The sequence below is a fragment of the Nyctereutes procyonoides genome, unplaced genomic scaffold, assembly GCF_905146905.1.
Source record: "Nyctereutes procyonoides isolate TBG_1078 unplaced genomic scaffold, NYPRO_anot_genome, whole genome shotgun sequence".
Taxonomy (NCBI): Eukaryota; Metazoa; Chordata; class Mammalia; order Carnivora; family Canidae; genus Nyctereutes; species Nyctereutes procyonoides.
This window is the reverse complement of record NW_026575029.1, coordinates 5312983-5337614: the sequence shown is the minus strand read 5'-3', so window position 1 is coordinate 5337614 and position 24632 is coordinate 5312983. Positions and strand designations below refer to the sequence as shown.

The 24632-nt window shown below is 36.3% G+C and overlaps 1 protein-coding gene across 1 annotated transcript in view; it reads left to right on the top strand.

The window, feature by feature from the left end:
• The window catches only part of TRAPPC11 (trafficking protein particle complex subunit 11), a 49358-nt gene that overhangs the window by 10723 nt on the left and 14003 nt on the right, over positions 1-24632 (top strand). Inside the window, exons 8-25 of the mRNA XM_055315706.1 lie at positions 2098-2194; positions 3818-3951; positions 4577-4724; positions 6625-6718; positions 7848-7927; positions 8034-8112; positions 8204-8258; positions 8602-8747; positions 9385-9446; positions 9557-9689; positions 10493-10623; positions 13947-14102; positions 15665-15852; positions 15944-16092; positions 16275-16396; positions 16919-17038; positions 21094-21159; positions 21257-21413. Coding sequence (XP_055171681.1) covers positions 2098-2194; positions 3818-3951; positions 4577-4724; positions 6625-6718; positions 7848-7927; positions 8034-8112; positions 8204-8258; positions 8602-8747; positions 9385-9446; positions 9557-9689; positions 10493-10623; positions 13947-14102; positions 15665-15852; positions 15944-16092; positions 16275-16396; positions 16919-17038; positions 21094-21159; positions 21257-21413 — 2117 coding nt within the window. The remainder of the gene's footprint in view (positions 1-2097; positions 2195-3817; positions 3952-4576; positions 4725-6624; positions 6719-7847; positions 7928-8033; positions 8113-8203; positions 8259-8601; positions 8748-9384; positions 9447-9556; positions 9690-10492; positions 10624-13946; positions 14103-15664; positions 15853-15943; positions 16093-16274; positions 16397-16918; positions 17039-21093; positions 21160-21256; positions 21414-24632) is intronic.

Below are 24632 nucleotides of genomic sequence, written 5' to 3'. Positions count from 1 at the left end.
GGCCCAGGGTGCGATCCTGGAGTCCCGGGATTGAGTCCCGTGTCAGGCTCCTGGCATGGAGCCTTCGTCTCCTTCTGCCTGTGTCTCTGCCTCTCTCTCTCTATGTGTATCGTGAATAAATAAGTAAAATCTTAAAAAAAAAAAAAAAAAGTTTTTAACAATTGTCAAACTAAATTTTTCTTAGCTTTATGTTAACAGTAGCATATTAATGGCAATTTCTGAATCTCAACCAAACTTTAATTTTAAAATTTTATGTTTGTTACATTCATATATGTAATATTTAATTTGTTTAGAGATGAATGGAATATAATATTTTGAGATATTTAAGACATTTCCATTTTATTATCAGAAATAAATTTCATAGTGTCATAACTTTTTGGTCTAATTTAATTAAATTTCATGATCTAAAGGAACATATTAAAATTCTTCCCATCCTGTTGACCACTTGTAAGTTCAGTAAAACTTTTGTGTTGACTGATTTCTATAGTTACATACATATTAAACATCATCTAATGCTATGAATTTCTTAATATGCATAGTGCATTTATTTAATTCAACTCTGATTTTATTTTTAATTTAAATTTTTTTTAAGTTTAGAATACCTCTCAGCCTCATTTTTAATACAAAGGCACTGCTTAGAAGTTTTATTTTTATTTTATTTTTATTTTTTTTAAATTTTTTAAATTTATTTATGATAGTCACAGAGAGAGAGAGAGAGAGACAGAGACATAGGCAGAGGGAGAAGCAGGCTCCATGCACAGGGAGCCCGATGTGGGACTCGATCCCGGGTCTCCAGGATCGCGCCCTGGGCCAAAGGCAGGCGCCAAACCGCTGCGCCACCCAGGGATCCCTGCTTAGAAGTTTTAAAGAGTAGTTGTGTATGTGTTGGCAGTGGTCACGTGTTTTATTCTTTCGCTTTTACTGAGCACAACTTAATAAAACATTTTTTTCTAGCTTTGACTCAATATTTTGAAGATTGACAGCAGTGTAATGTAGTGATAAAAGCCAACTATATATCCTAAAACTGAAGAGAGCCTAAGTGTACAGGGCGGAAAAAACAAGAGAAAAAAAATAAAAATGAAGCTGTTATTCAGAGAAATATTGCAGAAACATTTTCCTTTTTTGTAATTGTTCAGGTGGTGAATACCAGATTGTGTTCTCTAAATCTCAACGACTCCATACGATTACAACTGGCTTTAACGTAGTTTATATTTATTTCCCATGGTATTAGTAAAAAACCTTCCATTCTAGTTCTACTGGAAAATAATCCTGGGAAAAGAAAATTTTTACCTGAGATTTCCTGGTCGCCTTCCTCCTCAGGGTAGGCCTCCTTCTAGAAGTCTCTCCTTTCCCACCCCAATGCACCTTTTCTAGCTCATGCTGGCAATGAGCAGCATCCTCTGAACTTGTGGAGAGACTGGGGTTTAAAACCCATTGACCTGTGCTTGGTCTCCTTAGTGGCTTCTTTGCTGATACAATTTCTTTTTTCTTTTCTTTTTTTTTTAAAGAAGGTTTTTTTTTTTTTTTAATTTTTTTATTTATGATAGTCACAGAGAGAGAGAGAGAGAGAGAGGGAGGCAGAGACACAGGCAGAGGGAGAAGCAGGCTCCATGCACCGGGAGCCTGACGTGGGATTCGATCCCGGGTCTCCAGGATTGTGCCCTGGGCCAAAGGCAGGCGCTAAACCACTGCGCCACCCAGGGATCCCTGCTGATACAATTTCTGTTTGTTGGAGAAGCTCATAATGGTGGTTTTAAAAAAAAAGTTTTATTTTTTTTAATAGAATACTAATTTTTTAATGTAATTCTGGACAGTTGTCCACTTTCGTGTTCAACTTTTTTTCTGGCCCTTATCGACAGAAGCTAGTGACAGAACAATGTACATGTGATGGTTCTGTTCTTAGGTTGTTGATTCCTCCCACATGTTATTAATTAATAGATCATTTTTCAGGAAATCAGTGATCACTATATGTGAGTTTTTCCTGAGCTGTTGAGTACTAAGAAATGTTTAGTAAATATTGTTTCATTTCTAATAACTTATTCTTGGGAGTCTCTTCTTAAAATTGATAATTAACCATGTTCCATATGTTTATATTAGGAATTATAGGACCGCCTATAATCTTGTACATGAATTGAGAGCCCATGAAACTAATATTCTGGAAATAAAGACTATGGCAGGATTTATAAACTACAAGGTAATGATTCTACTGCAAATAAAGGAAACTTGTCTTTAAATATTAGATGATCTTTTTGAAATTTGAAAACCAAAATTAGTTACTTGCTCTGAAAAGTATTTGATTAATTGTGTTCTCCTCTTTTTATATCCCTTGTTTCAAATAGCACCCTGGTTCTTAGCAGCCTAACTGTAATACTTGGTTTTGAGTTTATGGGTCTGGGAGTTCTCACTTAGAACAATTTTACTTTTGTGAAACTCCCTTAGGAGGGTCTTCTGTGTTTAAGTGGGAGCAGGAGAGAGTGAGAAGAAAGCAGCCTGTATTACTGAATTTTGTAAGATGTAACAAACCAGAACTTTATAAGCCTTCCTTGGTTTAATGGCACCGCCGTATGAAAGGTGTTTCTGTTCACCTCACAGGAAACTTTTATACCTGTTACTTGAGCATTTTAAGATTGCACATAGTAGAATTAGATGCCCTCAGAAGGCAAGTGAAGGCTTCTTGTTTTGCTATTAATCTTTCCACACTCATCTTTTAAAGATGGCTGGCACTGGGATGGTGGCATGAGGGCATATAGATGCTGGAATTCACTATTAAATTGTTACAACGTCTGTGGAGAATATTTTTGCAATGACTACCCATTTAAAATGAGTGTTTCCTTTGACCTAGCAATTCCATTTCAGGAAATTTATCTGATGTATGTGCTAAGACTTGTAAATCACATATGTGAAGAAATTTATTGCATCTTGTAATAGAAGAAGATTGGAAATAACCCAGCAATAAGTGTATGGTTAATATAAGTTATAACCCCAGACAATGGAATATTCTACAACTATTAAGAATGAGACAGCTCCACTTACTGATATGTAATATTAGGTGAAAAAAGTAAAGTACAAAACAGCATATTTAGTGTGATGCTATTTGTTTAAAAAGTATAGTTTATATATAAATGCACATACACTTGTCTGTGTGTATACTGTATCATGGAACATGCTGGAAGCTGGTTGCCTCTGGAACAGGAATTGGATGGCAGAGGGACAGGAATGGTTGAGAGACTTAACTTTTCACATATTCCTTGTACCTAAAATATAAAACTGATGATAAGCCTCTGGAAATAAATTTAGGTTTTGTTTCTTCTGTTTTTCCTTTTATGTTACATAGATACAGATTATTACTTTTCTGAAATAGCATTCCAGATAAAAAGTTTTCAAGAATTTCTGTAATCCTTGTTTGATATGGAGGCTACTGTGCTCTGTGGTACAGAAAATCTTTAGTTTTCTGACAATTTTAAAACTGAAAGTCTGTCTTAGAAGACATAGTATTTTATTTTTGCCCATCTTTATGTTCTTCACTGGGTATAATTTTTTTTTGTATTCTGTTCTGTACTTTTAATAAGCTTTGCTAAGGTATGCAGTAGATTTAGTACAAATACAGAATAATTTTATTTCGTTAACCAGGGGGACACAACCTCTTGTTTTAGCTTAGCCATTCCAGTAGAGAAAATCCATGCTATTGCCAAGAACTGAAGAGAGGAAATTTAATTGTCTTTTTAAGGTTAATCTCACATTTTACATATTTTTAAATGAATATGCCTTTTGACTTTTATTTTCTTCTTTATTTTGGGGTTGATTTTACATTTTGCAGATCTGTAGGCTGTGTTTTCAGCACAACACCCCATTGGATGCAATTGCTCAGTTCCGAAAACACATTGACTTGTGTAAGAAAAAAATCGGAAGTGCAGAGCTGTCTTTTGAGCATGCTGCATGGATGTCTAAACAGTATGTTTTAAATTGTACTTCCAGAATTTTTTTTTCTTTAAATAGGTGGGATTTGGAGGAATGGAATTAGCTTGGACTTTGGTTCTAAATTGAGCTAAGCTTTTTGTCAGTAAATAGGCTTTTGGACATCTAGCATAGGTATGTTTCCAGTAATAGTTGATATTGATTCATAGAGTTCCTTAATAGAAATCACTTAATTCACGGAACCATCTCTTTTATTCAGTGTATATTTATGGAGTTTCCACCACGTGCCTAGGTACTGAGAATATAACTGGGAACAAAACAAAATCTCTGCTGGCATGGAACTTGCTATTCAAGACTGATGTTTAAAAATTCTAAAATCAGATTACTTCCAGAAGCATGAATGTGCTTGAGTTGTGGGAACTATGTTGACATACTCTAATGGTATATTTAGAATCATTTGCTAGTACAGCAGAATTGACTTAAATTCAGAAGTTATCTGTAACCTATAATTAGTGTGTAAATGCCAACAATTTTTACAGTTCATCAATAGCATTATTTAAACACAGTCTGCTGAGGTTATGTTTCCACAATGAATAATTATTAGAAGTAGGCTTCTTTTTGTTTTTCATCCTTTTTTTATTTCTTGATTTTTTTCTTTAAGATTCCAGGCCTTTGGAGATTTATTTGATGAAGCTATTAAGTTAGGGTTGACAGCTATTCAAACTCAGAATCCTGGTTTCTATTACCAGCAGGCAGCGTACTATGCCCAGGAGCGGAAACAGCTTGCAAAAAGCCTCTGTAATCATGAAGTAAGTCACCCACTCTGGTATTATCTGGCACTAAGGAAATGTATTAATCTTCTCTCAAAAGAAGATAAGACTAATTGATGTTCATATTTTTTTTCCCAAGCCTTTTAATATAATCAGTTTTTATGTTTTATATTTTGGTAATTATGATTATTTTCAGTTTTAGCCTGAGTACTCCATTCTACCTGTGGATTAAGCAGAAGTTTTTCTCTAAAGAACTGACTTATGATTGGCAACAAGTTAGTGATTTAGACAAAAACAAATTACTTCGAAATAAAAGTCACAATTTAGTCCATGCCATGCTATAACTCCCATCAATCACTGCCGTAGGAGTTTGAAAGACTTTGGAGGAACGTGCATCACTTTGACCCACCAGAGAGGATAACTTTGGACTTCTCTTCCTAGGGTTTTCGCGGTGGAAAATTCTTAAGAATCTGTTCGAGGCATAATGTCAGTTACAGTTTCTTAACTTGACATTTCATTCTGTCCTTGTGGGTGATTATTATCGTTAGATACCAGTTTCCCCCTAAGCACCTTTAAAATAAGAATGTGGTGTATATACGTATAAATACATTTACATTTGTTTCATTCTATCAGGTTACTTTCCTTTAAAACCTGCAGCTTTCTTCTCTGAAGATAGGTGAATATTATCAATGGTGCTATTTAAAAAACTGTTCCAAAACCAGTTTACACATTAGTACTTAAAATGTTGGATTTTTTTTCTTTAAATTATGATATAACCAGACTGTTTTCTACCATGTTATTTGCATGTGATTTATAACTTCATTACATGTTTTATATTAAAAGTTTGGCATATTAAAATTTGAGCACAGTATTTTAAAAGGTGATTAAAACTAGGCTTTTAAAGGATATAAGGAAATGGAATTAACAAATATCCTTTGTTGGGATGTAAAATAATATTTCTGCCAAATAATTTGAGAAGCTTCAAAATCATGCATATCCTTTTGATCCAGAATTCTATTTTCAGGAAGTCTCAGGCAGATAAGAGATCCTAAGATATAAGTACTAAGATTTACTTATAAAGTTACTTGGACAGGCTTATTAATCATAATGTAAAATATAATTAACAAGATGAACAACATAAATTAAAATGTTGAACAGCAGGCAGCCACAACACATAATGTTTTAGAAGAATATTTAACAATGTGAAATTAAAAAAAAAACAAACAATGTGAAATTTACAGAATATATTTAAATGAAAAAAGCAGGTTGAAAAAATTTTTAGTTGATGACAAATATTTGCCTACAAAATCTGGAAAACTAATGTATACTTTATTAGTAGTGGTAATAGGTTTATAAATAATTTAAATTTGTATCCTTTTCCTTTGGGATGTTTTCAGTATTTCTGAACATGTACTTGCATTATATTTTGGTTACAGAGGGAAAAAGTTCCAAGAAAGAAAAATAAAGTGGTGGAAATTTGTAAATTCTGGAGCCAAACATCCCTTTCTAACCAATACCAGGGTAATACACAAGTGATAAAGAAGGAAAATAGTGTCTTCTTTTTAAAACTCCCATTATTTTTATTTGCACAAAAAGCATTTATATAAGTGGAATAAACATCAAGCATAATTTCATATGTTTTTACTGGTTTATTATATAGCAAAGGTGCAAAGAAATGTAAAGGAATTAGTTACTATGAAATCATTTGTCAGAATCAGGTTGATTTATTCAATTTAATTTTTACAAGACTAAGTTAAATGGAGCATTTTATTTATTTTAATTTTTGTGAAAATTTAATGCATGTTAAAATATTCACAACTTTGATATCTAAGCATGTGTTTGGTATTCGTATTTATGAGAATGTTTTTATTCTGTCAGAGATCAAAGGCAAGTGTGACAGGTTCATGAAGTCTTATTTAGGGTGTGTTTTACTTTACAGGCTTCTGTAACGTATCCCAATCCTGATCCGTTAGAAACACAAACAGGCGTTCTTGACTTTTATGGACAAAGGTCATGGCGACAAGGAATACTAAGTAAATAATTTTTCCCTCCTCCCTTTTCTCTCAACCTCAATGAGGACATATTACTATCACAGTTTTTCCATTGACTATGTAGGCCATAACAAATTATGTTGAGGTAAAAATGTGTGTCTTTGAAACATCCTTTTAAAGATTTTCAGTTCAGAGTGCCTGGGTGACTCGGTTGTTTGTCTTCTTTCAGCTCAGATCATGATCCCTGGGACCTGGGATCAAGTCCTTATTGGACTTCTTGCTCAGCAGGGAGCCTGCTTCTCCCTCTTCTCAATGCTTGTGCTCTTTCTGTCTCTCACATAAATGAATAAAATCTTTAAAAAATAAAAATACTTTCAGTTCAACATCACTTAGGATGTTTTGTTTGTATTACTACATCTTAGAATAGCTTCTAATTAAACGTGGTTATGATGAAAACATTTGGATGTCTCTTATCTTAAATGACACAATAGGCCACTTTGGTCTATTTAAATATTTTAATTCCTGTTAATTTTGACGATTTATTATATTTGATCTTTTATTTATTTATTTATTTTTAAGATTTTATTTATTCATGAGAGACACACAGAGAGACAGAGACAGGCAGAGGGAGAAGCAGGCTCCATGCAGGGAGCCTGATGTGGGACTCGATCCCGGGACTCCGGGATTACGCCCTGAGCTGAAGGCAGACGCTCAACCACTGAGCCACCCAGGCCTCCCTATATTTGATCTTTTAAAACAGTATTAACATGTATCACCTTAAAAATTTCTCTGCATCTTTTTGGGTTTGATGCATACTTAATTTGAGTAATTTCTGTGGCAATCAAACCTAAATTGTTAAGAAATTATTTTCTTTAATCTCCAGAAAGTATATTCTGTATTGAGAATGATGTTGATATTATTCCTCAGGTGATTGATTCCACTGGGCAAGAGAATGTTGAGTTCAGTAATGTTCTCTTCAGAGCTGAGATCATAGAGAAGCTCCCATGCTAATAAAGTGGTCTCTTAAGGTCTTTAAAATTCCAGAATGTTTAAGAGTCTTAAATACATTATATTTAAGTAAAGGATTCAAGGAGTGTACACATCCAATGTTGATGTGAAGGATTTGTGTTAAATGAGCTATCTAAAATGGGTTGCGTCTTATCTTACACAGGTTTTGATCTTTCTGATCCTGAAAAAGAGAAGGTGGGAGTTCTTGCCATTCAGCTGAAGGAGAGAAGTGTTGTTCACTCTGTAAGTTTGTTTTTTTTCCCCCCAATATAAACTTTTTTGTAGTATCGAGGCATACATGAGAGAATTTTTTACTGGAATGTTTCACACTTTTTCTCTCTTACAACAGGAAATGATAATAACTCTTCTGAGCAATGCTGTTGCACAATTTAAGAAGTATAAATGTCCAAGAATGAAAAGTCACCTAAGTATGTATCCAGAATAGACCATAGACCACAGTTTCATGCAACTTTGAATAATTTATAATTATGTATATAAAATATTTTTTTCTCTTCACAGTGGTTCAAATGGGAGAGGAATATTATTATGCAAAGGATTATACCAAAGCTTTGAAGTGAGTCCTATTCCTCATTTATTTTTATAAGTAATTACCTTACAGCAAAATTAGAATAAAAATGTGTTTTGAAGGATTTATTATTTCCATATTTATTTCTATTTCCATTAAACTCCATTTCTGTGTTTTGTTTTGTTTTTTTCAAGTACTATCTACCGGTACAATCATTCTCAAAGTCTTAGGAAATCTCATGTTTAGCTAAATGTGAAAATACCTATTAAACTATTTCAGTAAGAGTTCCTGATGTGTACAGAAAATAAGTCAAGTACATTGTTTCCTCCATGTCTTCTGGGGCTTTCTTGTGAAGCTGTTTCAGCGCATCTGACATTTTGACTTCTATCAGGTTGCTGGATTATGTGATGTGTGATTATCGGAGTGAAGGATGGTGGACCTTGCTCACGTCCATACTGACTACAGCTCTGAAATGCTCCTACCTCATGGCGCAATTAAAAGATTACATTACTTATTCCCTAGAACTCCTTGGAAGAGGTAACTTGGTATTCTTTCGGTTAAGTCTGAATCTTTAAAATTGTTTAGCATCTTTAAGTTTTTTAAAACTGAAAGAATAATTCTCAAAGCCTTGACCATACTTTTAGCACGCATACATCGGTCTGCCAAGTGAAGAGACTCATACTTTTCACGGAACTTACTATATCAGAGGTCTCATGATCGCGTGATAGTTGAGAAGATCAAAAATCTTCTTCTCTCTCTCTTTTTTTTTTTTTTTAATATGTCATGAAATGATTTTCACATCTAGTTCAAAAGAGTACTTGAAAGTGCTGGGGCTAATATAGGAAGCTGTGCTGGGATCCCTGGGTGGCGCAGCGGTTTGGCGCCTGCCTTTGGCCCAGGGCGCGATCCTGGAGACCCGGGATCGAATCCCACGTCGGGCTCCCAGTGCATGGAGCCTGCTTCTCCCTCTGCCTGTGTCTCTGCCTCTCTCTCTCTCTGTGTGTGTGTGACTATCATAAATAAATAAATTAAAAAAAAAGGAAGCTGTGCTGTTGTACATTGTCTAGAATTTTCTTAGCCATTTTAGAAGGCATTTTAATACTTTGCATGGGGGAGGTGGACTTACTTGCTCATCTTACAGTTAGAGTTTTTTTCCCTACCTCTTTCATGTTAGCTTCAACTCTGAAAGATGACCAGAAATCTCGGATAGAAAAGAACCTCATAAATGTTTTGATGGTAAGTCAGAGTTCTTTACATAACGTACGTCCTGGGGCTATGTATACCTAGATCTATATCTGTGTATTTTGTATCACTAGCTGAGCGAATTGTACTCTGTGTTGATGCAGAATGAAAGTCCTGATCCTGAACCCGACTGTGATGTCTTAGCTGTAAAGACTGCTCAGAAGCTGTGGTCAGACCGGATCTCCCTGGCTGGTAGCAGTGTCTTCACCATAGGGGTGCAGGACTTTGTGCCATTTGGTGGGTAGCTAGCACCTGCAGCATTGTTTCAGAGAAATCATCCTTCTTGCTACAAAATGAACAGATGCAGGATCTTATGTATAAAAGCCAAGGAAAGAATATTCAGAATACATCATCCTACAGATAAAATTTTGATTAGTTTTTCTTTCTCCCCCTTGACTTAAAAAGATCTTCAAAATTCTAAATACTTGGCTTATGCGTTAAAGTTTACTTTGTTCATTTGTAGTTCAGGTGTGATTTGAAATGCATTTGAAAAGATAGTCATTCTTGGGATGCCTGGTTTAGTGTCCAAGCGGTGGCTCAGCGGTTAAGCACCTGCCTTCAGCCCAGGGCGTGATCCTGGAGACCCAGGATCAAGTCGCACATCAGGCTCCCTGCATGGAGCCTGCTTCTCCCTCTGCCTGTGTCTCTGCCTCTCTCTGTCTCTCATGAATAAATAAATAAAATCTTAAAAAAAAAAAGAAAAAAGACATTCTAAAAGTTTATTCTGTAATGCATAGGGCAGGTATTTTGAAATAAGTTAAAAACAACAAAATGGTTTTTTTTCCCCCTTTAAAATCATGTGTTAGTTAACATTTCAGGAGGAACTGTTTTTAGAATTAAAGGTGGTTTTGAAGTTAGACTTTATTTAATTTTTTTTTTAATGAGCTACATTTATGTCCGTTGAAACACTTCAGGGGGAGCATTCAGTAAGGACATCCAAGGTAGGTGTTTCCTTCCTGAAGGCTAAGTGTGGATCAGAGAATCATGGGTATGTGTCTAGAGGGTCTCATAGTGTGTGACTCTCTTTGTTTTATTCCTAGTACAATGCAAAGCCAAGTTTCATGCCCCAAGCTTTCATGTCGATGTTCCTGTGCGGTTTGATGTCTACCTGAAGGCTGACTGTCCACATCCCATTAGGTTTTCCAAGCTCTGTGTCAGCTTTAATAATCAGGTAACGGTACCTCTTACTGTGCTTTTACCACGTGTATCTTACTGTAACTTGCATTAAATTAGATGAAATGAACTTAGTGAATCTTAGGTCTTAAATGGTTTCATAGTAACAAATGGACTTTGGTAAAGTCTATTTGAAAATAAGTGTATTTATAATTCCCAACTTCTGTATTAGCCATTCAAGTTTTACACTTTTCCCTCTTTAAGTTTTGTTTTTATTCCATCCTTATGAGATGTAGGAACTTTATTTTTTGTAATCTATAACATGAATTTCAAATAAGATTAATCAAATATCTAATTTTGAAAATTACTTGTTTTACATCCTAACACTGGTATTAGGTTTTTATTATGAAACGTAAATGGTTGATATCAAAGAAACTGAAGTGGAATAGATGGATATAAAGTGAAAAGTAAGTATGTGCCCTCCAGTTCCTTTCCTCAGAAGTGATCACTATTAACCTCCTGAACAGTCTAGACATTTTCTGTGTATACACATATAAGCAGCTTTTTCTTTCTACAGAACTGGGATTATATATATTTGCACATTTTTACAGTGTATTAGAGTGTTGTCAAGTACTTGATTACATTCCAGATATTTCAGTTACAAGCTCACTTTATAGATAATTATCTTGTGGTCACTCAGAAAGTATATTAAGCTATTAACTAGCAAGCATTTAACCAGAGTTACAGTATTCTTAGCATCGTACAAACCTGAAAATATTTAGTGTATGTCAGCCACGTTGCAATGGAAACTTTTGGGGGGCAGGGGCCAGTAGGTAATGAGGTCTAAGTTCCATGATGTAGGCTACAAATACAGTTATAGTAGATGTGCCAAAGAAGAGGGAGGAAATTTCAAGGCTGAAGATGAAATGAAGATAGCTATAAAGCGATGGAAAGGAGGAACATGTTTGGCAAAAGGAAATGCATAATGGAAGCAGGGGTGTACATTTTGGGTTTGTGGGTGGTGGAGACTGTAGCCTCCCAAGGGCATAGGGTATGAACTGGGGCAGTGGGATGTGAGGCCGCTTGGCTTGAAGGAGCTTGAAGAGTTTATCAGGGATTGGCTAGTAAGAAAAGTATCTTCAAATACTTGAAGATTTACCCATTCATTTACTCATGTTCTGTCTATTTATTGGATGGTGGTAAAGAAAGAGCTTTACCTATTTTAATAGATTTTTTTTTGACTCTTCATGATTGAGAAACAGCCTTGGAATAGGATCAGTTCAATGAACTGGGGTCACCGGAAGATCATTGTGTTTTCTTCAACTTTGAACCATCACCTAACGATTCTTTCTCATTAGTTTGAGAATTTTAAAGCAAGAACATGAAATTTATTTTATTTTATTTTATTTATTTATTTTTTAAGAGCATGAAATTTAGAATTTAAGTTATGAAATAGAAAGAAGTGATCTTACAGAAACCAACCGGAGCCTCTTTCTACAAATCCAGGGACTAAAGTGTGAGGATTTGCATTAGGATGATAGTGGTGACAATGGAAAGAAAGAGATGCAAGAGGCGTTTACAAATAGAGAAGTCTGGATTGCTGAGTGCATTCTGTAGAAGATAAAGAAGGGGGATAGGATGAATAAACAGCCCCTGCCCCACCAAAAACTATTTGTTTGTTTTATAGTTAAAATGTATCTACAACATGATGATTTGAAGCACATACATATTGCAAAATGGTGACCACAAACAGTAAGGTTCCTTAATATCCATCACCTCACATAATTACCGTTTTTTGCAGTGTGAACATGTATGATCTGCTCTTTTAGCAACTTTCAAATATATATATATAATACATTTTTATCAAGTATAGTCACCATGCTGCACATTAGACCCCCAGAACCTATTTGTCTCATAACCGGAAGTTTATGCCCTTGGATCACCATTTCCCCTTTCCTCCACCCTTTGGCATCCACCATTTTACTCTGTTTCTATGAGTTACTGATTCCACATGTAAGTGAGATCACTCAGTAGTATGACAGGAGATTTTGTACGTGGTATTAGTCCTTGGATTGGTCTTCCCTCCTCTTAAAATTCCTTCTCATGTTAATGCCCTTAAAAGCCTCACTTCCTCAGGGACACCTCCCAGGCCTATCTGATCGATTTACCTAGCCATAACCCTCCATAGTACTTATCACAGCTGTGGTTTCATTTTTGTTAGTGTGATTATTTGGTAGATTATTTGTTTTCTTTATTAGGATGTGAGCTTTCCTAGGAGAGAGAATTTTTTTTTTTTTTTTTTTTTGCTCAACTATGAAATTTGTTTTTGAAATATTCTAAATCTGGAATTAGAGGATGAATAGGGAGATTCATGTTTTACTTTTCCTGTTATATCCTACTATTCCATTTCTCCCACCCCTTTCCTTAAACAACAAACAACTTTTGTAATTAAAGACTAACTTAAAATATAAAAATAAAATGTAAAGCAACTAATTTTTAAAGTTCTATTAGGTTCCAATGTGGTATTTGAAATCCAAGAGACAAATCACAAGGAAAAAAGTACTTAGCTTTCAGAAGCATGGGATAGAATGAAAATTAGAGGGAAAGGTTTAAACTTAACTAATAAGAATTTTCTAGGAAGATGATTCATTTGTTGGGATAGAAAATGGCTCTTGGAAAATTCTTGAAATTTATTGAGTGGATGAGAATGGTGACTCCATAGATATACACAGGAAGGATGTCTCCCTTTATTCATCTGTAAGAAGTATGCTACTTTGGGATGGTAGATGTATATCCATTTTGGGACATGCTAAATTTGAGTGGTGGCGGAATTCTCTAGAAAGTTGTGGATATGAACTTGCGACTAAGGAAAGAGTTAAAAGCAAATAATGGGAAATATCAGAGAGGTGTGGAATGTGTAGAAATGAACACAAAGGGAAAAGAAAGCCAGGGAATGAAGCCTGTGGAGCCTCTGAATTAAGGAGACAAGAAGGGGAAAAAAAGACCTTTGAGGGGGAAAAAAAGAAAGTAATCAGAAAGGATGATGTTATAGGGTCACAGAAGCCAAGTAAAGACAGAGCTTTTTAAGAAAAGAGATGATAGTAGCATCCAGTGAAACAAAAAATACATCTTTGTTTCTCTCCGGGAAAAGGATGTGTAAATGTTTGCAGAAATTAGCTTGTGTGCAGTGAACTGTCTTTACCTTGTAGCAGCTCTGAGAGTGCTTCCATTTGGCATAAAGTACTTCTCATTAATCATCCTTCAGGATGTTTTAGTTTCGAGCAGTTAAACTTACCTCGCTCGAGATCATTTGGTGTTTAGTGTCAGCAGAACATACATTTGATGTTTATGAACTGTGACCCTTGCTAACCTCTTTTACAGGAATATAACCAGTTCTGTATAATCGAAGAAGCAACCAAAGCAAGTGAAGTTTTAGAAAATTTGACTCAGGGAAAGATGTGCTTGGTTCCTGGTAAAACAAGAAAGTTTTTATTTAAATTCGTTGCAAAAACTGAAGATGTGGGAAAGAAAATTGAGGTTAGTTATGAAATTTGTCTAAAACATACTTTAAATGACAAAAGCAGTTATGTATACATTGGAAAATTTTTCAAATAGTACACAAGTTTATTAAGTAAAAAATGAACATTGTCCACTTGGATTCCCAAGGGAAATCATTCATGGCTTGGTAGGTCTTATTGAAACTGTACTGTACATAATAGTCTGTCTTCCCTTTTTCGCTTACCAGTGTATATTAAGCATCATTTCCTGTTAGTGCATAAGACCATCCTCATCTTTAATAATCAGTTAAAGAATTTTAAACAAAACATATATATTAAATACTATAGCAATTAAGCTTTGTATAATATGACAATTCAGGCTAGAGATATCCTTTTGATGTTTACCCATTTCTGATTGCATTTTTTAAAGGAAAAAATGAAGGCATAAATCTTTTGAAGGATTTGTTTGGTGTGCATAATTAAAATGCCTTTTAGAAATGTGTGATGAAAGTAATATTTTTGTTGAGCATAAACCCTGGAACCAGACTACTTGGGTTTAAATTCCACCTCTCCAGCTTACTAGCAGGTGGCCCTGGACAGTTACTTGACCTCTTTGTATCTCAGTTTACTCATCTGTAAGGCGGGGATAATAGTGGTACCTACCTCTTGGTGTTTCCTGAGAATTAAATCAGTTAGTTCATGGGGGATCCCTGGGTGGCTTAGCGGTTTGGTACCTGCCTTCGGCCCAGGGCGCAATCCTGGAATCCCAGGATTGAATCCCGCATCAGGCTCCCTGCGTGGAGCCTGCTTCTCCCTCTGCCTGTGTCTCTGTCTCTCTGTCTCTCTCTCTCTGTCTATCATAAATAAATAAAGTCTTTAAAAAAAAAATCAGTTCATGTAAATTGCTTCAAATAGTGATTAGTACATAGTAAGCTCTCACTAAGTGCTTGTTTTCCATGGCTTGAGTGATGGTGATTGGCTAATCTAAATTTAGGACCATTTCAGATAGAAACAGAAGACTGTACTACCAATATTTCCATAAAAATTTCTGTGAATCTGTTGATTTTATTATTAGCCAATATCCAGAGTTTTTTGCCTATTCACCAAAAATAAATTCTTTATGATTTTGACTAAATCCCTAGTTACATATTTTATTTTTTACAAGATACCTGAGGAATCCTACCAGATGAAAATTGTGATTAATAATACTATCTTGAGTACATCTGTTAATGGATTTAGTTGAAAGGAACATTCATTCGGTTAATAATATTATAGATGTCTCTAGGAAAAATATGTTTGGAATTAGGAATTAGGTTACGAAAATGCTAATGGTCATCAGAACATTCATCTGTTTCACTCAGCAACCACTAATTGAGCATCTGTTATGTCAAGTTATTACCTCTGTTTAAAGGCGAAGTAGGTAGAACCTAGTCAGGGTCCCAGCTCATAGATGACCAGGACAACTGTAACCGCAGGTGTTCTGACCTCATCACACTGTGTGTCTCTAGAGGAACTCAGTAGACCAGCCATCTCTGTGTAATTTGTTACAAGGGGATAGTGACAAGTATGATGTGGCATTTCTGACAGTCCTCCATATTTCAGATTACGTCGGTAGATCTGGTTCTGGGCCATGAGACAGGAAGATGCGTGGTTTTAAATTGGCAAGGAGGAGGAGGGGACGCTGCTTCCTCCCAAGAAGCCTTGCAGGCCTCACGTTCTTTCAAAAGACGGCCCAGGCTCCCTGACAATGAGCTTCACTGGGACAGCATAGTCATTCAGGCAAGCACAATGTACGTCCTGCAGATTATGGAAAATCATTTCTTTTAAATACTTTGTTTTCTTAAAAATCAGTTACTCAACTAAGGTGTTTTTCCCTCAAAGGATCATCTCTAGAGTTCCAAACATTTCTGTCCATCTGCGACATGACCCTCCTGCCCTGACTAATGAAATGTATTGTTTGGTTGTGACTGTTGAGTCCCACGAGAAGACCCAAATCAGAGATGTGAAGCTCACTGCTGGTTTAAAACCCGGTAAACATTTCCTTCTTAAAATCCGTTCAGTGTTCCTTCAACATGAAATAAATACCAGTGATATCAACTACAGGAAGTTTGTTTCAAATGAGGTTATGAAATAGTGCTGTCTATGTAGTATGAATTGTCAGGATAATGTTTGAATTCTCTGTATTTTAAAACACTGATATTAACATTTTTAGGACAGGATGCCAATTTAACTCAGAAAACTCACATGTCTCTTCATGGAACAGAACTGTGTGATGAATCCTACCCGGCTTTACTCACTGACATTCCTGTGGGAGACTTACATCCGGGGGAAAAGGTGAACTTGGTCAACCACGAGGGGAATGGAAATCCAGCTAGATGGCAGTTTTAAATATGTAGTGGGTCTTAGACAGTTAATGGGGCAGTTTAACAACATATCCTGAAACTAAAAATGAGATTTAACTAATATACATGTATATACATTTTACATACTTCAATGTGTAGTTTAAGTTTTTATACATGTGATTTTAGAACAAATGACTGTAATTTGGAGAATTAGTTGCCCGGATAAAATAACTAAATAATATTAATTGTGTAACTTAGTGAAATGACCTCTCAGGCAGCTTGTATTTCCAAACTAAACCTAAACAATTCTTGGGAAGTTGAGAATGATAATAAGAAAAGGTGGAATAGCGATAATCCCACTCATATATTGAGGCATGAACCGTCTATAAAAAGTATTCAAGAATTTAAACAGTTGGTACAGTATACTCTTAAAAGGTTGGGAACATTACCCTAGAATATGTATTAGGAGGAAATCTCTGCATTATTAAAATAAAGTACTTTTATTTTGTTACAGCTGGAAAAAATGTTATATGTTCGCTGTGGAACAGTAGGTTCAAGAATGTTTCTCGTGTATGTTTCTTACCTGATCAATACAACTATTGAAGACAAAGAAATTGTTTGCAAGTGTCACAAGGTATAATTCTTTATAACTACTTCAGGAAGCATCCTATGTGAAGTGTTCCCTATTTTGTATTTTTTTAGTTTACGTGTAAAAAGATAAGCAGCTTAGGTACTTGTAGTCTGTTACAAATTTCTTTTTTTTTTTTTAAGATTTTGTTTATTTGACAGAGAGAGTACATGTGCACAAGCAGGGGGGAGTGGCAGGCAGAGGGAGAGGGAGAAGCAGATTCTTTGCTCAGCAGGAAGCCCAATCCGGGCTCAATCCCTGGACTCTGGGATCATGACCTGAGCTGAAGGCAGATAGAGCCATCCAGGCTCCCAATTACAAATTTTTAAAAAATACTACAAATTTTAATTAAACATCTCTTGGGTTTTTATCATTTATACTTATTATAAATGATATATTATGGAGTCATTGCTTAAACTTTAGAAAACTGGCCACCATGGCTTTTTGTACAGTCAAGAGGTTTGAGATCTTTTGCAAAAAAGTCTTGAGGCTCTAAACCTTTGTTTCCTTATAAAATCACGATAGACAAAAATCTATTAGGTTGGTTATATGCTGAAGATTTTGGAAGATGGGAGGTCCCCCTTTATGAAATATTTTTTCTTTTAAAAAAATACTACGGAAATTGTTTCTGGTAAGCACAGACAAGAGAGAGTGAAAATAAGAAGGCCAATATGGTCATAGCAGCTTGGAGGCAACTGCTGTCACCTTATTGGTGTATTTTCTATCGCTCTCTTTTCTATTTATAGTGGTTTGGGGGAGCCGTGTTTTTATTTAAATTTAACCATATTGTACGTAATTGTTTGTATACTCTTTTAGTAATGGAAAAGCATGATATTTCCTGTTTATTATTAGTCTTGTCTGTGTTGTTTCAGCCTGTTCTCAGGAATTGGGCCCTCGGTGGGCAGAGAAGGCAACCAGTCAGTTTGTCCATTTGTAGTATGTTTACAGCACAGCATCTGGGCTGTCAGCTGTTTTATGAATCAGTGAGAGAAAATTTCATCCTAAGAGAGGAGTATTTCCCAAGTGGAAGGAGGGAAGGCATATAATATATCAAAGATTTCACCTAGCCGGATGCACTAGAATGAATCCTGGATGGTGAAGTAGGAGGTGAGAGTGCCAGTGTCAGCATGGCCGCCTAACCTGCAGCTCAGGCTGGCCATGTAAACCTTTGGCCTGTTTCCTCATCTACAAAATAAGAACAGTCCAGTTCTGTGCAGCTTTAGTGTCCTAAGCCATGGATGTCATTTCTACTTCTGATAACTTCTAGTAGACTCAGAACATACCTTTTTAAAGTAATTGTCTGCTACATAGTAACGATCCTGGACTCAAGCTCCAGTGGTGTGCAGTGCTCTCTTGTCCTCAAGACATGATATTGAGATATGTGCCACTTGTTTTTTTTTTTTTTTTAAATTTTATTTATTTATGATAGTCACATAGAATGAGAGAGAGGGGGACAGAGACACAGGCAGAGGGAGAAGCAGGCTCCATGCACCAGGAGCCCGACGTGGGATTCGATCCCGGGTCTCCAGGATCGCGCCCTGGGCCAAAGGCAGGCGCTAAACCACTGCGCCACCCAGGGATCCCCTGTGCCACTTGTTTTTAACTCTCACCCTGGGACACCTATTTCCCCCACCCCACACTGCTCTACCCTCCAGTGACTATCAGCGTATTCCCTAGATTTAAGAGTCTTATGGGTTGTCTCTTTTTTCATTTGTTTTGTTTTTTTAAATTCCACATCTGAATGAAATCATACAGTATTTGTCCTTCTCTGACTTACTTTGCTTAGCATAACACCCTCTAGTTCTGTCCAAGTCATTGTGAATGGCAAGATGTCATTCTTTTTATGGCTGAATAGTATTCCACCTTGTGGGTGTGTATATATATCCTTCCCCATCTTTTTATCCATTCATCTGTTGATGGACATTTGGTTGCTTCTACAATTTGGCTGTTGTAAATAATGCTACAGTAAACATAGGGATGCATATATCCTTTTGAATTACTGTTTTCACATTCTTTGGTTGCATACTCAGTAGGGGAATTACTGGATCATATGGTAATTCTATTTTTAATTTTTTGAGGACCCTCCGTACTGTTTTTCATAGTGGCTATACCACTTGGCATTCCCACCAGTAGTACACAAAGGTTTCTCTTTCTCCACATCCTTGCCAACACTGGTTTCTTGAGTTTTTTATTTTAGCCATTCTGACAGGTGTGAGGTGATACCTCATTGTGGTTTTGATTTGCATTTCCCTGTTGAGTGATATTGAGCATCATTTCTGTGTCTTTTGATCTTCTGTATGTCTTTTTTGGAGAAATGTCTGTTTATGTCTTCTGCCCACTTTTTAATTAGACTATTTGGATTTCTTTGGTGTTGGGTTGTAGAAGTTCTTTATGTATTTTAGATACTAACCCTTTATTGGATATATCATTTACTTTTTATTTTATTTTATTATTTTTTATTTTCTTATTTTTGGATATATCACTTACAAACATTTTCTCCTGTCAGTAGGTTGCCTTTTAGTTTTTCAAGAGAAACTATTTATTCTTCTATCAGCCAGTCCATTCCCAAGATGTGCTTTTAAGGGACACTAATACTGAGGAATAGAAATAGATGTCACACAAAAAAGAATGAATTGGTCATATATGTTTGGAAAATACAGGGTTAAAAGGCATTAAACAGGTATTTTGACTTCAGGGCTTAGCACAGCATTTAATTTGCTAACGTGTTGAGAATTTCACAAACGGCTTTGGTGATTATCTGTCAACGTTATTTTACTAAGATGCACCTTTCTCATGGAATATCTGTCTTACAGGTCTTCATGTTATTTGTAAGACATTTTTGGAAATTTAAATGTAAATTCTTTTCCCTTAATGGGATTAAATCTCATTTTTACCTGCACATGAGTCCACTTCATAGGCCATGTGGAAATTTAAAGTAGGGCACATCTGAGCTACTCACTGAGTTGCTGTTTCATTTCCATAGATATTTTCTGTGGGGGAGATACTGAGGACCTAGGCTTTAGATTCATGGAACCCCTGCATGTGTTTTCAACCACTAGTATCCTACTTACTATACTTCCTAAAAAGTTAGCTTGATGGTATTGAGAGGCAATCCTTGAAGCATATAATAACAATAAACATGGTTCTGGCGATTCCACTAGTGCTGTGTATGCATTCTCTCACTTCATTGTCAGCAGCCCTGCGAGGATCATGAAACTGACACTCAGAGACCGTGTCCCCACCTCAGGGTCACCTCCGTGTGCCCAAGGTCTGCATGGTGAATAAGTATGTATCTTCCAGGATTAAAACCCACATCTTCCTGGCATTTGACAGCCTGAGTTTTTAATCAACATGACTTTTTAAAAAAGAGTTCTCACCAATGGGGTGGGTGGTTTGGTTCCAGAGCCATAGTAACCTCATTGTTTCTTGAATAGACTCAGGGATGAGAAATAGCACGTTGGTTAACAGTACAGATTTCAAGTCAGATCTGGGTCAGTTTCTCTTTGTCAGTTCCTAGGTATTTGTGACCACTTTACTGTAAAATGGCGAGTATAATGGCATCTGTTTCCTTGAGCTATTATGAACATTATGTAATGCAGGTATAGCGATTATAGCACTGTCATATCTTGTTATTATTAGTCATCTTGCATTGGGGCACGGTAAAGAACTTAGGCAAAAAGAAGACTCCGATTCTAAGCTTGGCACCCCTAGGTTTGTGGGCCAAGGCCAATCAATTCAACCTTCCTTAAACTTTAGTTCCTCTTTTGTAAAATGGTGACAGTGCCTGCCTCCCCACTTTTGCAGACCCTGATATAATGTGTTAGAAAGCACTTGACAGTGTGAACTATTATAAAACCATAAGATAATTTATTAGAAATAGTGGTCTGGTCTCTCTATATAGGTTTTTACAAATATTATCTGAGAGGAACATCCTAGCTTCTTAAAATGTATGGGATTAATTTATTAATCAGTTACAGATTGTGTTTCGCACGCCTTCTATTTTTGAAACTATTTTTAAGTTTAGAAAAGCCATTGAATGTGCGCTTTAAATTGTCTTGCAGGATGAAACTGTAACTATAGAAACTGTCTTCCCATTTGATGTTGCAGTTAAATTTGTCTCTACAAAGGTATGGTCCTGTGAAGCATTTTGGAAATCATTTCGGTTATAGAAGTTAATAGAAAAAGTAAAGTGGATTACTGACCTTTTGTCTTCATTTATGACAGTTTGAGCACCTGGAAAGGGTTTATGCAGACATCCCCTTTCTATTGATGACGGACCTTTTAAGTGCCTCTCCCTGGGCCCTCACTATTGTATCCAGTGAGCTACAACTTGCTCCTTCTATGACCCCAGTGGATCAGCTAGAGTCCCAAGTGGACAAAGGTGAGAATGTGGATCATCCCACTTAATTAGAAGACAGGGGGTGTGTGTGTGTGTGTGTGTGTGTGTGTGTGTGTGTGTGTGTAGATTGCCAGTGTAAGAGTCAGCTTTTTGCTAAGGGAGGGTAATTGAAACTGATACTCACAAAAGCAAATAAATTTAGAATTACGGTAGGATTGGTGTCATTTACTGTTTGCTTGAGTATGCCGTATTTTAAAAGACAAGATTTTTGCTACTATAAGGAAATGACTCTTTGAAAAATGTACTTGAAAATGAAATAGTTTTTCATGTTTGGATTTTGTTATAGATTTTTTCTTACTAATTTTTAAGTAATGTTTACTGTTAAGTATAATTTGAGATGGTAAAAGATGTTTATTAAAGAAACTTGGGAAAATACAGAAAAATAGACATTAAGTTTTCTAAATCAGCTAAAACAGTTTAGAGAAGTGATTTACACCTAGGATATTATTTTTCTGGTGCATTCTGCTTTGGGCTTTTATGCTTCTTGAGCTGTTAAAAGAGAAGAAAAAAATGAGTTTGAATGTTAACCCAAGCAAAACTGTGCTTACTGTATTGTAAGGGTAAATATTGTATGAAAAAAAAATCATGATATATTCTTAAACCACATATAAATGAGTCACTTATTTGCTCTGTTTGTCTGCTATTGGGCTTCAGTGTTACAAGTCATATAGTTGATTTGCAATGAGATAAGAAGTTTTAGAATTCCAATATATTTTTTTGCATCTGCTGTGTAAATAAGTTTCAGCATTTATCAGTAAATCAACAGATATTTATTGATTTCTCTATACGACACCATGTTCTCAAGACACCAGGAGAGCAAGCAGTCTTCATAGTCACTTCTAAGCATTATGTAGGAAAGTCATCATAAAGGAGTATAGGTAAAATAGATAAAATCGAACATGTCCCTAAGCCTCTCTATTTAAATGCTACAAATAGGTCCCAGATTCTGGGAGGTAATACTAATAAAAAAAACAATTTTGCTTTCAGAATGCCTTCATCAGTTTTATTTTCGTCTTTTGAAACTTGGTTTTCTCTTGCAGTTTCGGGAGTCTCTGGTTCTACTTTCTCTGTCCTCTTTTTCCTTTCCTCCTCCCTGTGCTAACTTGGAATAATCATGAGATTTAGAGTCAGCGCTGAACTGGATTCAGTTCCTGGTCCTACTACTTGCTCTTTTGCTATGTTGGGCTGTTTGTTTTATCACTTCTCAGAGTTAAAGAAGACAGTGTGTATGAGATAATCTATATGAAAATCTTAGCTCAATGCTAGTCTCCTAACAACTCCATACCAGCTAGTTTTTTGTCCATTGTTTGCCGATTCCCTTTCTTACCCCTTAACTCTTGGTCAGTTCCAGGATCCTGACTTAGGCTCCCTTTACTTTTCCTACAGAGACTCCACCTGCCTGCACCCTTAGGTTGTCTGCCTTCCTCAGCCCAGCTAGAGGAGCCACTGTACACTTAGTAGCAGCTAGAAACCACAGATAAACTAGATAGACTCCCTCTGTGGGTGCACATCCAGCCCCACACCATGTTCTCCCTTTTTTGTGTCTCTTGAATCCAGAGTCTTTCACCAGCTCTCATCTGGCCTCCAGAAATACCTTGCCATTCTCTCCCCTAGTCTGCCTTCATATTGCTGCCAGAGTTTGATTTCTCCAGAAACTATTCTGAACTTGTTATGCCCACTTAAAAAATTTCATGACATTCCAGACCTTTCCCAGAGCAGCTCGCCTTTCCAGCTTTCTCTGCACCAGTCTTTCTACTTCCCCTTCCTCTTTCCAATACTTGGATCAAGCCATACTTCTTGCACTCAGCAAACATTGCCTCCATCTGTTTTTGAACATGTTAGTTCAAAATTATGCCCCAAACCCTTCCCTTTCTCTTTCAACCTGCCGAACTCTTCTTGCTCTTGAGACTCATGTAAGCTTTGGCTTTTTTTTGGTTTTTTTTAAATTTTTTTTTTTTATTTATTTATGATAGTCACACAGAGAGAGAGAGGCAGAGACATAGGCAGAGGGAGAAGCAGGCTCCATGCACCGGGAGCCGGACGTGGGATTCGATCCCGGGTCTCCAGGATCGCGCCCTGGGCCAAAGTCAGGCGCCAAACCGCTGCGCCACCCAGGGATCCCAAGCTTTGGCTTTTTGATCTTCCCAAGCAGGGCTAGGTAGTCTTCCTTCTTTAGTCCCAGAGTTTCTTGTAGCACTTACCCCATTCTATTGTAATTATTTATTTACAGTTATGACACCCTTACTACACCCTGTGCTGGAGCCATGACTTAGTCTCTTCTTTGTATGGCCAACCTCATATAGTAGTTGGGTAATAAATGCTTATTAAATTAATGAAGAAAAAAATTAATTAATTAATGAAGAATGCCTACCTTTAATTTCCCATTCCTAGTCTTCTATTGCTGCCATAACACATTACCACAAAGTTAGTGGCTTAAAACAATACAGACTTATTATCTTAAAGTTCTAGAGGTCAAATGTCCTAAAATCAGGGTATTGGGTGGACTGCATTCCTTCTGGGCTCTAGGGAAAATCCTTTCCTTTGCCTTTTTCAGCTTGCAGAGGCCAGTCGGATTCCTTGGCTCATGGCTCTCCTCCATCTTCAAAACCAGCAGTCAGATGTTTCTTTTCTGATGTTTTCAGATGGTTCTTCAGATGTTTCTTTTCTGACCTTTGCTTCCATTGTCACATCTTTTTCTCAGACTCTCTGGTACCTCCCTCTTTCCCTCATAACCCTTGTGATTATATTGGGCCTGACTGGATAAACCAATATAATCTTCCTATTTTAAGATCCTTTATCACATCTGTGAAGTCCTTTCTGCCATGTAAGGTCGCATTCATGTTCTGTGAATTATGATGTGGATATCTTTAGGGAAGGGAGTAGCATGGCATTATTCTGTCTACTACCTCTAAGAACACCAGAACTAATGCATTACAAAATTTGTGTTAGATACATTAAAAATAACAACTTTCCTAGGTCATAAAGTTGACCCTAATGTTGTTAATAAAGATTGTATCATTTTGGTTAACTTCTTAGAATTAAGGAGGACTTGGTGGAGTGAGGTGGAGTAGGGGGGGACAGGGAACAATATAAATGTCCCAGGTTTTAGTAAAAAGCATCTTAAGAGGTTTGAATTAATGTGTGTTTTATTAACTGGGCCACAATATCATTTCCTAGTTCTTCAAAATTACTTAAAAGTAG